Source organism: Ptychodera flava, chromosome 16 (genome assembly GCF_041260155.1).
Source record: "Ptychodera flava strain L36383 chromosome 16, AS_Pfla_20210202, whole genome shotgun sequence".
NCBI lineage: Eukaryota > Metazoa > Hemichordata > Enteropneusta > Ptychoderidae > Ptychodera > Ptychodera flava.
The window spans coordinates 4,242,204-4,263,402 of NC_091943.1; the positions used below are offsets into that span (position 1 = coordinate 4,242,204).

The 21,199-nt window shown below is 38.4% G+C and overlaps 3 protein-coding genes across 3 annotated transcripts; 1 reads left to right on the forward strand and 2 right to left on the reverse strand.

Moving 5' to 3' along the window:
* Positions 1-690: 690 nt before the first annotated feature.
* LOC139152565 (uncharacterized) lies at positions 691-6,087 on the reverse strand. Its single transcript, XM_070725784.1, has 4 exons — positions 5,714-6,087; positions 4,757-5,013; positions 4,026-4,322; positions 691-3,032 (listed from the first exon to the last, which is right to left on the reverse strand). Exons 1-4 carry the CDS (start codon positions 5,959-5,961, stop codon positions 2,647-2,649), a joined length of 1,188 nt encoding a protein of 395 aa, XP_070581885.1. The 5' UTR covers positions 5,962-6,087; the 3' UTR covers positions 691-2,646.
* Positions 6,088-7,080: 993 nt separating this feature from the next.
* On the reverse strand, positions 7,081-11,066 carry LOC139152566 (uncharacterized). Its single transcript, XM_070725785.1, has 4 exons — positions 10,632-11,066; positions 9,922-10,160; positions 8,784-9,152; positions 7,081-7,882 (listed from the first exon to the last, which is right to left on the reverse strand). The coding sequence occupies exons 1-4, from the start codon at positions 10,868-10,870 to the stop codon at positions 7,620-7,622; spliced, it is 1,110 nt and encodes a 369-aa protein (XP_070581886.1). The 5' UTR covers positions 10,871-11,066; the 3' UTR covers positions 7,081-7,619.
* Positions 11,067-16,020: 4,954 nt separating this feature from the next.
* On the forward strand, positions 16,021-17,175 carry LOC139114864 (plancitoxin-1-like). The gene is made up of 2 exons (XM_070676801.1): positions 16,021-16,266; positions 16,614-17,175. Exons 1-2 carry the CDS (start codon positions 16,099-16,101, stop codon positions 16,776-16,778), a joined length of 333 nt encoding a protein of 110 aa, XP_070532902.1. The 5' UTR covers positions 16,021-16,098; the 3' UTR covers positions 16,779-17,175.
* The last annotated feature ends 4,024 nt before the right edge of the window (positions 17,176-21,199 follow it).

The window sequence follows — 21,199 nt, forward strand, 5'->3', positions numbered from 1 at the left end:
ACTGCTTGTCACAATAGACTGGTTAATTCTTCCGACGGCGAGGGCAGTGGATTATAATTTTGTGGATATCAAAAGGACTGGCTGACCTCCCTTGTAATGTATGCGAGGTACACTAGTTTTCCAAGTTGATAAGGAAACGGCATATGATTTCAATATCGAACAATGATTATTATTCTGTCATTGCTTTGTCAATACCAGTGAATTTTATGACGTCAGACCCTAAGATTGTTACTAATAATGTAACCGATTATCAAGCATTGTGGATCCATAGTGTTTTCCACATCTACAAATCCACTGGCATCGCCAAAACTGTAGCCTAAAATAATAGCAATAATGTACCTCCTGCCGACCAATAATGGACTAGAGCGAACTTTTATTCCATAATGTACTCGGTTTCACCTCGTGTGCATATATATATATATATATATATATATATATATATATATATATATATATATATATTATATATATATATATATATATATATATATATATATATATATATATATATATATATATATATATAAAATATTTCAAGGGTCATGAGAGATAAACATTCTGGTGAGTTTAGGCCGGAAAGATGGGCACGCCGCGACCGCTGTGTACAAGTTAGTTATTGTCTGTGAGTTGAGGTACTGATCTGGAATTGTAATGCTTTCATTACAGTAACTGAAGCTGAAACACCAAGTTGTCCGTTGTAAGCACCACTTACTCTATTACTAAACAGCAGCGGGTACGACTGAAAATCTGTTATGCTTTACTCCAAAGCTACATATTATAATGAATGAATGAATGACTTAGCATAAAGGTCTATACAGATACGTCGTTAAATAATAAAGGACGAAGAATATCAAAACATGATGAGATGACCTTTCAAGTTGAAGTTTGAGTCAACGTCAACCTCCGGTCATTTCTCTGATAAGTTTAGCATCTTGATAAAGAATAAATCACTCAACGCAAGACAATCGGATACTTCAAGACTTAGAGTGTAAATCACTGGAGGCTACGTGTGCTGGCAATCGTTGCTGTCGGTCAAGTTGATTACCTTAGGTCAACTTCAAGTATCCGATATTAGCGGGGAGAGGATGGGGAAGGCGTTACATACACAAACATGGGTGTGACAAACAAGAGCATATAGCAAGTTAACAAATTCTTGTTCCATGTCAGCATGAATACAAGGGTCATGTGAGTACTGCTCTTAACGATTCACATCCAGGCTACAACAGAATAATTTCTCGCACTATGTCTTCATACTTTCCAACTCCCTCAACAAAGTTGTTTAATGCTTTCTCTGTGGCAGTGGTCGTCGCGCCGCGCTTGCGTGGTTTTTTTGTTGATAAACATAAATTTTTGTAAACATAAGTCTTCTCAACTTCAATAGGAGTGAGATGGGAGCAGTCCCCCACTTTGTTAAGGCCTTTGTAAGACTCAACATCATGCAATAGTAAAATATTAAGATCGGAAACGAACTTCAGTGGTATAAACTCGTGTAGAGCTACGAACATTTGGACACTACACTCAGCACATTATGTCGCTGAGTTCACTGTACGCAGACACAGTGAACAAAAAGCTTTGATCGCGCGCGATCACGCTGGTTATACACAATGCTATGTACAGTACAGTGAAAATACATAACTAAAATGATCAACATTGCCTATATATGTAGACCAGCAACAAGCACAATGCCTAACACAAAAATTACACTCAAGACCATGATCGGCTAGCCTGAGCAGGACACGGGAGATGTTGAGACGGTCACCGCGTTGACGTACACGGATATAGAGAATCCGGTCCCACAACGTACCGGCCGGCCCGCGACGACTTGGCCCACAACCAACTGTTGATCACCATGTCTTACTTCTCCTAGTATTACGTGGTAAGAAATAGTAAATGTCAGGAAACAATAGACAAAACGAGCGGGTTTTCGCGGCATTTGGCAGGAAATTGCACGGCTACACCGTGCATAGACGTATCGAGAGATCCTGTGCCCCGGGCCTGTGCACGGTCATGGCAGTGATCCAACCGCTAGCTGGTGTAGGCCTACCGGTGCTGGGCAAACTTCGTTGTTGTACCTCCTGATTGCCGGGTAGGTCTGAATCCTCTTTCAAGTGAGATAACCCCCACATAACAAGAAGACCTATGAAAGGTCCTTCGCTTGACTTGATACCTGTACTCAGAATTCTCGTTTGCACCCCAAACGGGGTAAACTTTGTGTAGTTGAGTTGGATTCTCCACAGCCGAGTGTAGCGCGCCATATACCCGGTTTGACACGGACGTTCATACAGACCACGGAACGGAACAGATGCAGAGATGCTTCTTGCTGCAGCGGGCATTGCTCTGCGAGCTGTAGATTTCTGTAGTTTGAGTTGTTGTCTTTGTACAACTTTTGTACACCTGTCGGGCCTCTTGAAATGAAAGCTCTCGTCCTTGCTAGCGATGTCGAAAACTAGAGCCCGGTCGTTGATAGTCTGTTGGCGTATACATGCGTAGGCGTACATGCGTACGTCTAGCTCTATGGCTCGAGCGATAACAGTAGCCGAGCCCCATTCAACTGATTCAAGAAAATCATGAGCAAATGTGATCTCAATCCAGCGTGCAATTATTGTTCAATATTCAGCAGATATTTAACTTAGATTAATTGACCTTTTATTGCGTGTTACATTTGGTTAGTTGGTATGCTTGTGACAGATCAGCCGCCATTTTAACAAGCGGCAATATCGCAAACATTACAATCAACCCGTAACATGTGCGGCGTTCTTGGATTTGTTTACAACAGAGGGGGACCCCCTCAGGAGGATGCGCAGCGCGACGACCACTGCGCTTTAATGCTTTCTCTGTGTCACTGAGGGCACACTTCATGTCATGGAGTTCTTCATCTTTCAGTTTGGAACCACTTTCCTGTAACAGTGCGATCAATGCTTTGAATGCTATCATTAAGCTTTGCCATTGCACAATGCTGTCTTGCAGCCTGCCCTCCCACTTGAATAATGTAGATTTGGTTTTTGCCATTCTTTCTGATAATTCTTTCAGATCTGCAACAAAGAAAACGTCTTTTCATTTATCACGTAACTAAAATACAAGGAGTGCCAACGCAGATACAACAGACCCAGAAATATTGTTTGACAGTTTTTACAAATGAAAATATAACGTGTACAACAGATGTAATGAACTAAAAAAACAGGTTGGCAGGAATTTGATTCAAGATCTTTGCATGCCAAGTATTCTGTCTTTTATTTATTTCCCTCTTTAGAGGCTAAGGTGAGACACTGAACAATGCACTTCCTATGATTAGAATACAAGAATTATTACAAGCAATTCGTGCTCTCAATTTCTACTGTGTTGACCCTTTTGCCATCATGGTTTCATCTAAATCCGTTGTTACTGATATAGTGAATGTGGACCCTTTTACAAGCAAACGGGGGTGGACAGCTAAATGGGCCAGTAGTTGTAACTTTTGATGATCTTGTCTGTTTTTGTTTTGTATGCAATTGCAAGTTCTTGTTCTACTCCCTGAGGCAGGTCGAAACACCCATTTTTAGTTTGTCAATACAATATCTATACCTCTAAATTGCACTACTATTCTATTTAATATTTGGATTCTACTCTGAACCAGAATTCACTTGTCAGCAATAACAATATTTAATGCAGTCTTCACTGAGTTGCTAAGCTGAATGCAGTGTATATATATCACCGTTCTTGATGTCAGTAGAAACAAGAAACCGTCGTTTACTCTAAAAACAAAGATAGTTGAGAAATCACCGACAGTTATACTATAGCTACTGTAATGGTTCTTTAAGGTTCCAGTCTGAAATGTTGCCGTAGAAATGTAATTTCCTACATGCTTTCGATTTCTTTTGTTATAGTCTGTTTGAAGCTGGTGCTCCAATGATAAGTTTATATATTAAATTTACATAGTAAATTGTCTAACTACACTGTACATAAATTGACTCTCATTGGAAATACATGTTTAGAGGTTAAGTGACCAGAACGTTATATAAGAATCGATATAATTGTTTTTCACTCACCACAGGCTGCGCCAATAGCGCCGACCAATCCAACACCATAAACAACCCAGCTTAGTCCTCCAGTGAGAAAAGCCAATCCCGCTGCCCCAACCGCTGACAGTAGAGCACCTGCCACTGCAGTAGCTTCCTTCTCTTTTTGTAAATGCTTGACAACATTCCCAAGCGTAGCCCTTGTCTCATTAAGAGAATCACACAATGTCTTCGTCACCAGTTTTGATGCCTTCACAGATTCTTGTCCAAACCTTCCCAAATCAGACTCCATGCGGTCAGCATCAGTGATGTAAAAGTGATTAGCTTCTGTTTTGAAAAGAAAGACAATGTGAAAACTGACTCAGAGATGAACGCACAGAATATAAACTTACAAATTTACATGACACGAACACAGATGTGTATAGATTTTCATACATCCATACATGTTGTGTATGCGTGCGTGAAATAATTATATGGTACACACACGTGTCCGTGTGCGTGTGTGGTGAGAGCTACTTGCTGGTATTTTCTTATGAGTAGGGAGGGAGTCATGCTTGAGGCGAATAAGGTTCAGAGCGCATTATACAAAATGGCAACATTTAGAGAAGAACTCGAGAGTGAATATATAAGTCATTTTATCCCATATAAGGTTTCACATGTCATGGTTGTCACTTGACAGTTAATTAAAATAGATTTAATTACTTGCAAACACTAATTTCGTTTTTGTTGCGCTTACATTTAATGATCTATACAATACTCACCAGCTGAGTCGATCTTGTTCATCAGTGTTTTGAAGTCCCCTTCCTTCATGTTAATCTTAAACAGAGTCCGTATGGCATTGGAAGTAAAATCAACCTGGAACAGTTCCATCGCCTTGACGATTTCATCATCCTCAAACAGGAGTATATAGTCCTCCTCCAAATTGCAGAGTTGTAAAAATTCCTCCAAGTCCATATGACGAAATTTTATTTCGTCTTTGAGACTCTGGAATATTGAAGTGCATTGTTGGCCATAATTTCTGCAAAGTAAAATTGATTTTCTTATTAATATTTACAGCCAAAATGATGCGATTGAACATGCATTGAACAAGTTTCAATGGCATATTCACATGATATTCACATATTGACAATGAAAAAATCGCAAGAAAATGGCCGCCTGGCGGCCCTTTTGGATCGTGTCATGAAGACAATTGACGTGCACGTGTAAGTCATAGTGTGTTGACCTTGTGCCAAATTTAAAAGAAATTGGTCGAGGTATGTCTTAGTAATTGCTCTGGACATGAATAATCGCAAGAAATGGCCGACTGGCTGTCACATTAAATCCTATAATGAAGGCATTTGACATGCTTATGTACGTCATAGTGTGTTGTTTTTGTGCCATGTTTAAAATAAATTTGTCAGGGCGTGTCTTAGTAATGGCTCTTAACATTAAAAATGTCGCAAGAAAATGGCCGCCAGAGGGCCAGACTCGATCGCATCACAAAAACAATCGACGTATACGGCACAATGTACAGTCCTTTTGCAAAGTTTGAAAGAAATTGGGAAGGGCATGTCTGAGATATCAGCGTCGACAGACAGGCGAAAGAACGGACGGAAACCATCTATAAGCCCCCCCCCCCCCCCATCCCGCGGACGAAGTCCGTGGGGACCAATGAAACTTAGGTTTTTAAGTTTAATGTACGTTGTTTCATAGATTGGTTAAAATTAGTCAACACTGACCTGAGTTTTCCACATTCATTGAGTTGCTCCTTAAACACCAACTTTACTTTCGCTTTGACACCGCTGACGTCCTTTGCAATGTTTTCCTTTCGAACCTTTACTTGGTTCAAACAGGTAACGGCAGCTTTAATTTCCTCGGCGCACTCTCTCACACCTTCCCACATTGACGACTGCGACTCAATGTCTATACTCTTGCAAATGGCCGTAATTTCGCTGAGACAATTCCTCAATGGATCCATGGTAGACATCAGTTACAAGTGCGCAACACAACATGAAATAATGAGTTTCCAGGGTTGCGTTGAGTCCTGGTGACTAAGGGAATTTCCAGCCTTGCATCATGCATAAGTTTAACGCCCATGAAGTGAATACTGCGTTTGCGTAGGAGTGCAGACTGGCTGTAAACAAATCAACTTCTCAAATCTGGACAATAGATACGTAATTTGACGAGTAAAGAGCAAAGGTTTGGGAAGTGTTGTTCAACAATACCTGTCGGCAGCGTGTAGCATTTACACCGAACGAAACCAAATGGCGCATTTAAAATACGTCTGTTACTTTCACTTTTAGTTCTTTTCCTAATCGTAGAATTGCTTTGTACAAGAGGGTGTTGACAATCTTCAAATCGTCTTCCTTGTAGGCTACTTATATCTCACAGATTAACCCTGAAGATTGTTTAAGCTGTCTATGAATAATAAAGTAGCTGCGAAGGGTAAAAGCATGCAATCCAGCCTTGCCGTTTCCAAGTTGAAGGGGTTAGGCAAAAGTTCAATGGCAAACATTGCGATGGAAAATGGTATTTCAGCTGAGCCAACGGTATTTTCTTTCTCCCTTGCACAGTAAGTGCTCTGGCCAAAACTGCTTAACCTTTTACAATTATGCAAAACCAGATGCAATCGTGTTCTTGGTACTTGTGTTTTGGGTAAATCAGGTGCCGTAACAACAGAGTTTGATGAAATCACATAGAAGCCATCTATAACTTCGTTGCATGCTATTTGTTGTATACCATTGTACGTGTTCAGTAAGGACAGTACCAATAAATGCATCAACTGACATACATCCCACACAGCAAGAAGCAAACATACAACCCACACGACAAGAGGCAAAATGTCAAAAATGTATCTGTACAGCTTTATTTAATCAAATTGATCAATTCCTACAAAGCCTAAGTAAAGGTTTACAGACTTGTCCTAACTTTATCATAGGCGTCTATCTCTGCCCGGGTTGACAACAAATCACTTCTGTATCGAGATTCAATCACACTGAAAACAAGAACACAAATCTTTTCATTTTTACAATCATTTATTTGAAAAAACAAAGCAAGAGCGAAACTTCACATTGTGAGACTCTACTTGGCAAAGTAACTCTCTGGATACTTCAATGACGTTTATTATATGAAAAATTGAAACTGTCAATGAAACCATTCACAACCAAGAAATGAAATCCTTTGCTAGCCTTGAGCATAAAGTATGTATATATTGCTGCAATACTGTACTGATTCTCATAGCCAACCACACTGTAAACGGTGTTTAAGAAATGCAGCTATCAGTCAGCAGTTATTCTGAAAACTATTCTAGACTTCGGCCCAAAATACAACAGAATTCTTCACAATATCTGAAAAAAGTGCAAGCACTCCTATATCATTAAGCATTTGAGTGTATGTATTATGAAACAATTTAAACAACACTTATTAAAAATGAACTTCTCAACATGAGTGTTGGTTGACTTGAGTCAACTGTATTACTATTAAGAATGTCAAACATGTCCTATTGTACATACTAAAATCTCATGCCATAATCCACATTTCTATAATACATCAGTAATAGCGATTAAAGGGAGACAAACCCTGTCCGTTTTTATTATCTGCCTATGCCGAGTCTTACACTACTGCGATGAACTGCTGAGTCTTACACTACTGCGATGAACTAAGTCTTTTTAATTCTGTCTCCAGGGCGTCAGCATCTTCGAGGAAATTCTTTAACTGATCCTGTGCGGCTGTTATCTGACCAGAAATCTGATGCTTGTTGCCATACACGTTTGATTGATATCCATGAAACTGCTTCATCAATTGAGCCCATTCATCGAGTTCTGCATTCATTGCGTTGGCCCACTGCCTGCCTCTGATCGACCATTCATCGCTTAGCTTTGTTTGCAAACCTTCGCGCTGACCAGCATCTAGAGAGAGAGAGAGAGAGAGAGAGAGAGAGAGAGAGAGAGAGAGAGAGAGAGAGAGAGAGAGAGAGAGAGAGAGAGAGGAGGGAGGAGGGGAGGGAGGGAGGGAGGGAGGAGAGAGAGAGAGGAGGAGAGAGAGAGAGAAGAGAATTAAGAGAGTGTGTTTACATTATAGAAGCTATGTCGTTGTGGTGGACTCAGGCCATTAAGTCGTCGAACTCAAAAATGTCATTATGCCTGATGAGCTATACAGTCACTCTGAGCATAGATTGAGAATACTTTGTACAATATATTACAGAGTTCTCCACAAGAAGAATTTTAGGGGTGGGCCATCCCTCTGTTTTTGGAGCAATCTATTCATATGTTAATTACTGCACAAAAGAATACATTTTCACAACAAAAGAATATGCAAATTATGCATTGTTATGTAAATTGGCCGCCCCTCTGTTTTCTAAGCTGTGGAGAACAGCTTAGAATAATAGAAATAATTAGAAATAATTAGTAAAATGATGAAAACAATATTAAATTCCTTTAAAATTTACTGACCTAGCTTTATTACCGATCTACTTACATATTGGGCGGCAAGAGTTAAACACGAGCATATTTCATTTGCAGAGGTAAATAGTATGCAATATGACAGAAAAAAAGTAATTCTGCTATCAACAAATTTCTGGAGTAGGTATTCATAATGGCGGCTGTACTATACTGTTAAATGTTTTGCTTATTCCAATCATGTATTCTTGTTTTTTCAGGCGAGATATGCAGAAATGAAAATCACAAGATTGAGTTTTTTCACCATTTTGGCAAATGTTTACAGAATCTATAGACTCTTCTGATTTATAATCACTATAATTGGTCAACACCGAGAGAATGGTTGACCACAACTGATACGATGATAACTCACGAGGATTTTGATTGTTGGCTTTTCCTTGGCGAGAGGCAATGCAGCGGAATGCGCTGAACACACTGTTTCTGAAGATGATAACCACCAAAATAATTAACAATGGGGATAAAGGTTTAGAATAATAGTAATATGCCACGCCAATGGATACACCGATGGCTGTCAGACCAAGTACATCTGTTTCTGAAAGGACGTTACCACCGCTGTTATCGCCGTTACCACCGACAGCGACTGCTGGACTTTGTAGAGCATCAATTTTTGCAAAGGAGGACTTCAAGCTGAGTACGATGTTTCGCAGGTACTGCTGTGTGTTATTAACTGCCGTCGATAGTTCTGTATCAAGACTGGTGTCCAGGTATCCCTTTACGGTATCTATAATTACAAGAGTATGGTGTGTTAACTGCCAGTCACAGTGGGTAAAATAATAACAGGGAAAAATAGATAAAATATACCATAGCCGTGATAAACAGTATTTTGTAAACGTTCTAATTCCAAGGCAGTCATTATAACTTTCCTTCAGTTCAGACCAACTTAACGTCATCAAACGAATGCAATTTTTACCAATAATGTAATAAAGAGAGATGCTGCGTATTGTAATATTTAACAATACAAAGGTACATGAATAACAGTAACAAATTCCTGGCGTCCTGGGGTTTTTAGAGTTTTTGTCTTTTTACATCGATTTCGCTACAAAATATTGCACTACATTTGAGGATGCTTCATGATCTTTTTCAAAAGTTCAATTTGTGTAAAAAGTGTGCAAGATATTTAATACAGTAAGAGAGTGCAACTGTTTGCAGGTATGTTATATTATATTATAATATTATATTATATTATATTATATTATATTATATTATATTATATTATATTATTATTATATTATATTATATTATATAACATAACATGATATAATATAATAAATATAATGTTATGTTATAATGTTATGTTATATAATAATATAATATAATATAATATAATATAATATTATATTATATTATTATATTATATTATATTATATTATTTATATTATATTATATCATGTATGTTATGTCATGTTATGTTATGTTATGTTATGTTATGTTATGTTATGTTACACTATATTGTGTTATTTTATTTTATATGTAACACAAAGGTTGCTTACTTATTGTTTCTATCTTTTTCTGAAGTCTCCTAAATGGTGCTGGTTTCATGCATGGTTCAAAGGTAGCTCTCTGATCAATGTCCAGAAGTTCCATAGCATAGTTTAGTCCATTGGTTTGAAAAAATTGTCGATATTCAGACAGTTTCAGTTCCTGGATTATGTCTTCTATCGTCTGTCCTTCAAATTCTAGCAAGGTTCTGAGTGCCTTGAAAACATCTTGAAATTTTCTTTTGATTTCCCTTCAATGGAAAATCGGTAAATGAATAAGTTTGGTGTTATTTTACCATCTATGCTGAGACTATAGACGATTTTTCATTTACATCATCTATGATCGAAATCACAACCACAGCAATCATCATCACTACCGTCATCATATCCCCACAATCATCATCATCGTCGTCGTCGGCATCATCATCATTAGCGTTATTATCATCTAAATATCAGCACCCATATCATCATTATCATCAAAGTATCGGTAAATGTTTTCAATAATTTTCAATAGAAAAGGTAACACAGGTAAAAGTATTCAATAACTGCAGTTTGAAAGTTCGAAAAATCTGCCGACGGCTTGTTAGTTTATTGTGTGAGTCAAGCAGAGCTAAGTGCAAGTTGCCATGGTCTGTGCAGTCACATGGTACAATCATTTAGTACCGGAATATGTCTCTGCAAAGACTATAATCACAATTCAGAGTGCACCATATGATACTTACCTTAAGTTCATGCAAACCGACATTACATCTATGAACTTATTTCGCTCTTCAAATATGACATTTCTGACCGCCACCTGACCTCGGTAACTTCTGGCGTCGCCACTAACCGCGTTAATGGTGTCTTGAACGCTTCTGAATGTCTGTAGCAACTGAATCCAAGCTGTACGTCTATCTTGAACTTTGCCCTGTATGGACATCAGCGTACTGCCAACCTTCTGCACGTTACTGTCAGCGGCCATGTGTAACCACAGGTTGGAAAAATAACAGCAGAGTACCGTACACAGTCAAAGCTTGCGAAAAGGATGCGTTTTGTCTTAATTCCTGCGATGAAAATGGCTGTTAAAACACACGCTGTGATACACTTTCGATACTGATTAATACAAACACTTCCGTGAAAATAACGCGTCGGGACTTTCCCGACGCTCACTTACGCATGCGTATTGGCCCAACAACCTGTATCCCTCAAGCTCTTTGATTTATTTGAAAATGGTATGAGGATTTACGGTGTTCGGAAAACGACATTATTTCAGATATTTTTGAAATAACTTTAGAAATTCTTCGATGTATTATTTTCGATTGAGACAATTTCATCGAGTTCATAGAATTTGAAAGCTTCAGTGTCAACATCATTGTATTTATAGGAGAGCTTCGCTTAGTATATCCTCACCGTGTTCAACAGCGCCATCGTTTGTAGAATCGTCAAATGTTCGCCAACTTTCTAAAATTTTGCTTTTTTCAGTAAGCTGATGTTTAAAATCTTTCTGACGGTCCATCAATTAAATATCATAGTAACATAGTACGATTTATCTTCTGCTTGGGGCGCGTGTTGGTCATGTCAGGATTTGTACTGATGGGTAAATTATCACAAAGTTTGCATACAAATAGTTCCGTTGGCTGGAAAGTTCGCGCGCAGCAAGTACATACACATATCGAGTAGTTGATCGATCGAACAGGGCAATAGATCAGCATGAAAACAACAGAACAATCAAACTGGTGTACGTCGTCATTCAATTAATGTTTTGACTGCGTCATGGACAAAGTAATGCTGTCGTGCAGAAGTTTGTCGTCAGTACACCTTCTGTCATTTCTTCTTTTTGTCACCGGAGCTGAGTTTACAAGGACACGACTTCTCTTGTAAAGACCAGAACGATAACAATGTAGATTGGTAAGTTTTTATTCAAAGTGATTGAAAAACAATGGCGCCACGGTAGGTCTGTATCTTTCCTACGTTTCTATACTTGCAAGGATTTATCGCATACATAATACGCATATGCAAACATACATATACACACACACACACACACACACTTAAAGGACATTTCAAGTCTGCAGTAATTTTTGAAGGCAATATGTTTCCATCATGAAATCAATCATATCATAAGTTGTCGAAGCAGATGGCCCCAATAGGTTTCGAACGTATGCAAAAAAATATTTACTTGATATGAATTGACATCGACAATGTCTCAGTCCTCCCTTTGCTGGCATCTCTGACTTGTTATTTATTTATTTATTTATTTATTTATTATTACTTATTTATTCAGTTATTTCTTTATTGCTTATTTTCAGACATTGATTTTCCATCATTGCACTTAAATTCTATACAAAGTTTTATGTTCACTTCAATTCCATGTATTTGTCTCCTTATTTCCACTGCTTTGTCACCTGATAGTCATGTTGAATCATGATCTTTACTAGTTTTGGGCCATGGACTTGATTAGTTTGAATGAACTATTTCACGGTCCTCACAAGGGTCGTTTATTCAGTGTAATCATTAGCACTGCTGTATCATTGCTTCCACTGTATATTTCTATTACTTCACTTTGTTTTGTAATCTTTCCCTTGGTGAAATAAATGAAAATGAAAATGAAAAGCTGTAAAGAGCGCTTTATCCGTCAAGGCAGTATTTCCAAAATAATAAAAGAACAGAGGATATTACAAAACACGTTATTTGACTAAGGTGCATACTGTTGCGGTCATGCCGTGTACAAATTGCCATATTTTGTTTTAATACTTTTGATCTACGAAGTTGAAATTGTACGTCATAATTTTGTCACTTTGAGTCCAACAGGACAAGCAAAAGTGGACAGAAATCTAACGCTGTCATTGCAACAAGGTAATAATTAACCAAGTTCTTTGACCAATAAACGTTTCAAGGTAAGGGAAGACAAAATTTGGTCGGCTTTAGAATAAATGCCATAAAATTGAAAAATTCGCATTTAAGTTTATTCGATCTTCTTTTATCTCTTCGTTTGTTGGTATTTTAGCACCAATAATACCTGATCACCAGAATAACAATATTCGTGATGGAAAAGCCTTTGTCTACATGGATGCAAACAGCACTAACCCATCCTGCCAATTATCTGATGTGCCAATCAGTGAGAAATCGGGTCATGCCATTGCTAATACCCTCCTACAAGTTTATGCCAACAAAAATAAAAAGGTATATATCAAACCGCGCATGCTGCGTACAAGTTACATTACCATACGAGTATATTTCAATGGATGGACGTTTAAACATTACGTCATCTTCACTCTGAAAGACGTTACTAACTATAAATATAACAATCCAAAGATGATACTGAAGCTTAAGGAAGAAAGGTTGTTTTTTTTTGATGGCATGTTTCTCTAGATCTGTAAAGAGCGTTTATAATCCGAGACAGTTACGTCTGGAGAAAGGCCAGAACTTTGTGTAATCAGATAACAATATACATGGTTACCATAGTGTGCATTCTTCAAGCAGGACTGACAGTTTAAGAATTTTAATATCGATCTGTTCTTACTCTAAAGGTTTATGACACAAAGAAATGTAAAAACTTTGACCGACTGTCCCCGTATGGTAAGAGTTTGATTTATTCCAATAGTGCAAAATTTAAAATCACTGAAAGGCAAACAGTCGTCGGAACTGCGCCTGTGCGAGTTTCTTGTTTACAAAAAATGTATTTCGTGCACGGTATTTAGATGCACCTCATCATCATAGCTGCAACATTTAAATTACACGATGTAGATTATGACAGGCATGTTTTAACTTTCATCAATCACCATCGTACCTTTGATACAGTGTTTACAGTGGTTGTGTGGGTCCGATATGACCTTTGAGCGCAGTTCCGCTGACTGTAACCCTTGAATATGAAGTCTTTATGAAATCGACTTTTGAAATCAAGTAAGTGCAATCATTTACGATGAAGTAACAATGTTATTGCCTTCACAGGGTGTTGCTCACTTAATGTATAACGACCAACCACCTGTCGGTAAGAAGAGAAGTAATCGGGGTCACGTCAAAGGTATTGTGTCTATTGCAACACCATGGTTTACTACTTCTGCCACAAGGATAAACGTTAGACTTATTTTAGTAAAGAAAAATACATCTCGATCGTCTAAAATAGCCTGTAGTGTACAGTTGGCATTCATTCAAAACTGTTTGAGTTTCCTGAACGCAATGGGCGAATCTGCGAAACATGACTGAACGCCACCTAGCTCGTCACTCGTAGTCCGGATTCACAGCCGTTTCGAGTACAACTCCCCTGTATCACATTCAACCACTCTAAATGTTTTCACGCAAACCATTACAAACTGAAATCACGACTCGAAAAAAAAATATGTAGCACCAATATCTCCTTGAAATGTCGTGATATTACGAACAGGTACATAAACTGTGGATGGCTTATTTCACCAGCGCCATCATGTCACAAACTGTTATTTAAGGGTAATCGAGTCACTTGCAATGTGCAGCATTTCAAGAAAGGAACTGAAAGTAATTATATCGGGTTGGGCAAGGCCTACGGGAGATTCATAATTTCTGTCATTCGAATGGAATAAAGTCGGTGTATTTCAAATCCTTCTAGCTGCCTAATTAACCTGGTGACATTTTGATTTTTTTGTCGTAATCTCATCCTCACATATAAGTCTTACTGTTAGAGAAAAAATACGAAATTGTTTGTAAAAAATTAGTGGCTCGATCACCCTTTAGGTCGTTAGTGGTAAACTTTCGATCGTCGATATCAAATAATCAGTTTAAATTGAATATTTTCACAGGAGTTGTGATGTTCAATAGACAAGGAGGATTTTGGGTGGTGCATTCTCTGCCGAAATTTCCCAATCACACTGATAATGGGTATTAATGGCCGGACAATGGTAAAGTTAACGGACAAGTATTCCTTTGTATGACGTATCCATATACGGCATTCAATGATACCAGTAGGTATTGTAGTAACATTTCTTTCATGATACGAAGTTAAGCTAGATGATTTTAAAAACTAGTGGACTCTCAAGGGGTTTCTTTGGGGACAAAAACTAAAGAGAATGATGTATTAGAAATTTGCTCCGAGTAATTACCTCTGGACTTTACAATTCAGACACATCCCCTCTTCCAGTTAGGGATAGGTTCAAGGTAAGTGTCCATGGGGCTGTGTCCAGGTGTAACTGCTCTACAACCGTAGTACACTTCAGTCTTGCAAAGATTGGCAGAGAAACGAGGCAACATATAGGCCCGACTGACAGGGCTTTATATCGAGTATTAAATACATATTGGCCGAACTGACAGTGCTGTATATCGAGTATTGAATGACAGGGCTTGATATCGAGTGTTGATCACACACTGCAGGGCTGTATATCGAGTACTGATCACATACGGCCTGGCTGATAGGGCTGTATATCGAGTCTTGATCGAAAGACGCATATGATGTATCCCAATGGTAAGAGAAATGTTGACATCAAATAGGTTATTTTTGACATTTATTAGCTCAAAAGGTCGTTGATAATAATGAGCTTGTTAAAATTGAACATTTCACGCATTTTTTTCTCTTAAAGCCGAACAGATAAAGCATTATCGGCCATTGGTGTACGACTTCAACATAAAGGATTTTTCAAGTGAGCTTGAGGGACTAAGTGATATCACCGCTGGAAAAATCTTATCGAGAGTTAAGGAACCGGCGTTTAAAATGATGAAAACAAGTGGTGGGGAAACTGTCCTGAACATAGCAAAGAACAGTTACACTCATCTAGGTAAAGTAAATGGATTCATTTTATTTATTTTATTTTGTTACTCATGCAACAGGTGGACCAAATTACAGGATGAGGTACCAACAACCCACTACCCAACGGAACAATGAGGAGTAAAATGCCTTGCTCAGGGGCACAACACCGTGTTTGAGTCTCGAACTCACCATCCTTTCACAGCGAGTCCATTAATCTGGACCTTCTGGCTCTCTAACGCACCATTCTCCGATAGTAAAGCTGGTACCCTAACCACTAACCCGCGATGCCTCCTACTGATACAAAATTCTGTTCATGAACAATATCAGTATGGAACTTTGATGTTCAATTTCTTAAAACGTTTTGCACAACATTATCTTATTACAATGCAGACATCTTTGATTTTGATTCGGACATCTACACGTATCTGGTTGCCCGATTTTGCCGAATCAATGGTATCTACGTACAGACATGGAGAAATAGAGCCGGCACGAAAATGGAATCGTGCGTTTACGAAAAAGGGAACGGCACAAGACAGCACGTTGTAGATGTAGAGAACATAAAACTCTATGAAGGCATCGCTTTCCAGAGAACTAAAGATCATTCCAAATGGGCAGTGTCAAAGGACAAAAAATGGATTTTCATCGGCGATCTCAATAGAATGGTACGTGATGGTAATGAACATTAACATTGAATTAAGTTAATTTGCGGTAATTACAGAGTATTCACATATATAAAAGCAAGATGAACAAAATGATTGAAGACACGCAATCGACAAGAACCTTGCTACTTTGATATGTAAGAAGGCAAGTCCCCTTCAGTCTGGTCGTTAAGACAGTTCACTACAACGTTTAGTAAATTGATAATAGAAACTGGGAAATGAAAAGTCACACAAAACTGCAATTAAAAACAAACCTCATAATCTAGTTGAAAAGCTAATTCAATCATGACTTCTTTCAGGATTTGCGGTTATGAATGAAACTGTTAATTCATTTGTTTTTATTTCAACAGGAAAGTCAGATGAAACGAGGAGGTAACGTCGTGTGTATGAGTAATCCTAACCTTTGGAAGGCCTTCAATGACTCTATCGACGACTATGACGAACTCGATAAGCAACCAAACGCTGGATGTCCCGAGATTACTTTAGAATTATCAGATCACTGTGTTCCCAAATAATCTGGCAAAAGCTAACCGTTAAAACGAAGCGACTTGGCACATGAACGAGAAACGTAAATTACATTCTATCACAACATACTGAGATCTTAGGTTTAACAGAAAGTCCCGTACTTAAGATGGCAAAATATATGGTGACATTATAGCATCTTGATCAGTTGTGATACACCATACCATACCATTGATGCGATTTTTTTGCAATGCATTATCATCATTTTGCATAAAGCCAAACTGGTACTGAATAGTGTTATTTTGGATTAGATATTATGTTTGCGTCGGAGATTTTCCATGCCAAAATTAAAAAAATCGACACAAAAAAATGTCAGCATTTTTTCACAACAATACGTTGGTGTAAAATAAAGTTATTGATGAAATAATAAACATTGCCATTTCAAAAAGAGCTAAGATTACTTCTCACTCAGGTAAATTTGCAGTGAAAGTAGACCGATAAGATTGTAAATGTATGTATGGCTATTCTGCTCGAGCACTCCTAAATGGCGACAGGTATTCAAGACATTTTTGGTCGATCACCAACAATTATCTGGTCATAAGAATGGCGAAAGTATGTCTTCTCTGATGTCACTAACTGCGGTGATTTAAAAGACGCGGAATTCATGCATATCCCTCACCTGGTCTTTTAAGCGACGTGTATAGATATGAGGGTTTTCGCCTCGAATATAAGTTGCTGAAGTATGGAACCGTGTTGCAATTTCAACTTTTGGCAACAATTGTAAACACAAAATCGTAAACCTAACTAAATGCGTGGTTCTTGATAGATATTTGCTTACACCATGATGTTTCCGACCGAAACTCACTCAGAGATGGACTATTACATCTGTTGAGCGGTAGTCAGAATGCTGTTGTCTCTTCTTCAAAGAATCGTTTTTTCGGGAATTGGATGTCAACTTATCTCCCACCACAATTCCACACTTGTACAGTTGCCAATCATATCAAATAGTTTTGCTTAAGATACAAGGCTGCATGAAGAACTTCGGATTGTACTTCACGGATTTCTCTTATCTATATTGAATATCGTTTCAAGATCATCAAGTCTATCCTATCTTCTAACCGTGGCCAGCTAAGCCTTGTAGTATCGCATACAATATGATATTCCAGCTATACGTAATCGGGGCCATAATTGACCATTCGGTCCCTAATAGCTCCCTATCAATGCATCACCTTGATGAGGGCTTAACACACAAATTCAATGAAAGGTGTCTAAAGTCACAGAACACCATGGACAATAGACGGGGAACCCTCTACTGTCCATGTGAACACTTAAAAAGTCGGAGAGTTGCCACAGGCGTAGGCGGCGCAAGAACAAAACAACAACCTAAGTGACTAAATGATATATTTCGATTTCAACACAGACAGAGTAAAGCGATTTCTAGGAGCGTACTGGGAGTGAGCACACCCGTGACTTGTGTCTGATTTTCCGATACACTGACGAAGATAGTTAAACATTTCTGTCGTTTCGTTTGAACGGAAACAGGTTCTTGTTTTGAAATGCATTTACATCAATGATTATGAAATATGAATATAATGATACATATCTACTGTGTAGCCGTTTCTGTATGTTGTATATGTGGAGTAGGCCCTACTATGGCCACGCCGGTGGAGTCAAGGTTATCTTCTATTATGAGCATGTCCAAGGATTTATATATAAGTAAACATTTTGAAGTCTATACATAAGTGGGTTTTATGACTTTTCTCGACGACCCAGATAGTGGCAGATGAGAGATTCTAATGAAAGTCAGTTTTTCTTGTACAGTTAACACAGAGAATGGCTGATGTTCTGGGTTTTAAATGTGCTATATTTCAAGAATTTTGCTTCTCCAGCCCTCAAATACAGCTTTGATTTATATTCTTGATCATCGGAAAGAATAAATAAAAGTTGTTCTAGAAAATTACGATAGGAAATATTCCAAAGAATTCAGAGGAGCTAAAAGCTTTACGGTAGAATGCGCCTGGGACACCCTGACTCTCAAACTTTTTAGATATACTTTTTGGTTCTACTACTAGTGAGGGCGCATTTGTAATCTTATGGAATGAATAAAGTTTTCACCATCTTACTTTTGTGAAGATCGAAAATTTTCTTTCCCTATAAAGTTAACACTAAGACGGCTTATATTCTAAAATCCAAGTGTCGGTTAAAATTGTGTGATTTGTTTCTTGAGACCAAATTTTGGAAGGTGGCTTCTTATTTTTATTCTCAATTTTGAAATCGAATGGTTTTAAGTGTCATTAACTTAATATTTAAAGCCTTATCACTTCGCTCAAGGATATAGCCTATTGTTATAGGATTGGGCCGGGTTTCTGGTCGGCTACCCAATGTCAGTGTGCTTTCCTCCGCACTCATACAAAACTTCACTCATACCTCAAAACTTCTTATCCATACATCAACCATTATCATGATTTATAACCCACTCCTAATATCCATTGTTTTATCATACATTTAATTTCGTTTATTGCTTGTCTCAAAACATTAATTCGAATGTCATTGTTCGCAGTCATGTAATTTCTCATCACATAAATGTACCATGTAGGCCCCTATATGTATTTTACACACGTAAACTAAATTCCGTCAGACAACACGGCCCATTTACCCGATCCCTATCCGACTGATAGTCGGGCCGTGATCAGTTGGGTCCTGTCGAGGGGCACCCTCTAACGTTACCCAAGAGGTGGTAGTTCTGGTAAGGGGATATGGATGATCAGTCTTTCTCAGTTGAAAAGGTCTCTCTCAAAAGAAAAGCGGACATTTCACAGTATACTGACATACAAACTTTGTGAGTGCCCCCAGATAGGACCTCGGAAACCGAGGCTGTATGCAACTTACTGCATAAGGGTACTATGGACCCTCCCTGCCCGAGGGGAATTATTTTTTCTTATTTTTTTTGCTCGTACACCCTAAATTATACTCGTAGCACCCTTGCAGCAACCCCAACAAGGGTTAGCTACCTCGCTCCATCTTGTAAAGACTGCTGGGCACCCTCGCAGCAATTCACCCCTCAACGGGTCGACTACCTGGCCCTACCTTTGTGAAGACACTTGTAGGCACCCTAGCAGCATCCCCTCAACGGGTTGACTACCTGGTGGCCAGGTCCTGGCCCTACCTTTGTGAAGACAGTAGAGACAAGGCATCACTCTGCGAATTACAGGTGTGCGCAGAAAACGAATGCTTGGCTAATGACCGTGGATTTAAGAGGTGAGGCCAAGTCGGGTACGTTCGGCGTCGTGTTTCAATGAGGGAGAAAGTCTAGTTTACTCGTCTTCTATTTATACACACTTAATTTGCATAAGACGTATTGATTAATAGGTTGGTTTAATTCAAAATGCACAGGACTAAGCCCATCGCATATTAAGGCTACAGAACACAAATCAGGAGAAAAACAAAACATGTTATCGCTATTTACAAAAGACAGCTACGAAAAACTACACAGAAAAGTATTAAACCGTTTCTCGTTGATTAATAAAGCCATCTCTAATCTTAAAGGCTTTGTGAATAAATATTGACAATTTATAAAGAACCCGATTATTGTTACTTGCTAAGAGATTAAAACACTTTTCTTGTGTTGGATATATTCTGTAACCTAAAGGTATCAAATCAACTCTCAGTTCTGCGTATAATGGACAAAGTAAAACAAAGTGAAATTCGTCCTCTACCAGCGAATTTCCTATACTACTACAAAATGGACAAAATCTCTGATTTGCAGGTATGGGAGGATTGCAGTGGCGTCCGGTTTCAATTTGTAACATATGGCTTGAACATCGGAGTTTGGCAAGATCAACCTTGAATTTTGGAACGTTAATACACAAAAGATAAAGTTCGGGATTGAGCATGGATTTAAAATGGACATAGCTGCGAAGACGTGGCGACTCATTGATTGACGCCGAACACTCTTGCCTATAACAATCCCGTAATCGGTCTTGAAATAGATTGAGAAATAACTTTGGATCTAGATCTCCTACTCCTTGTTCAAGCCAAACGATACCAAAACCATATCGAAATAATATCTCACGCACTTTAGTTACCCAATTCACTCTGTCTGCCAGGTCCCAATCTTTCAACATTTCGTAGCAAGCTTTTGGGTATCGGTTGTTATTCATTGCTACAAGTTTTAGCCGATAGGCGATACATCGTTTCATGTAAATACACGACAGTGGATATCTACCACATTCCCCAAGCAGTACTTCATGGTTTACACTAGAATTTAATAATTCTAGTATAAGGCTTATTGATTTCGCTACGTGATGCGGTTTTGAATACGGCAAGTTTGACAATTTTGAGGCGCGCATAAGCACCAAAAGGCAAATCTGACGGCTTAACAGCTAATAAAGCCACGCTGTGACGTCGATTTTGCAGGCTATGACAACTTGAATTAAAAATTGACTTAGTAAAATCTGATTTATCCATGTATTCA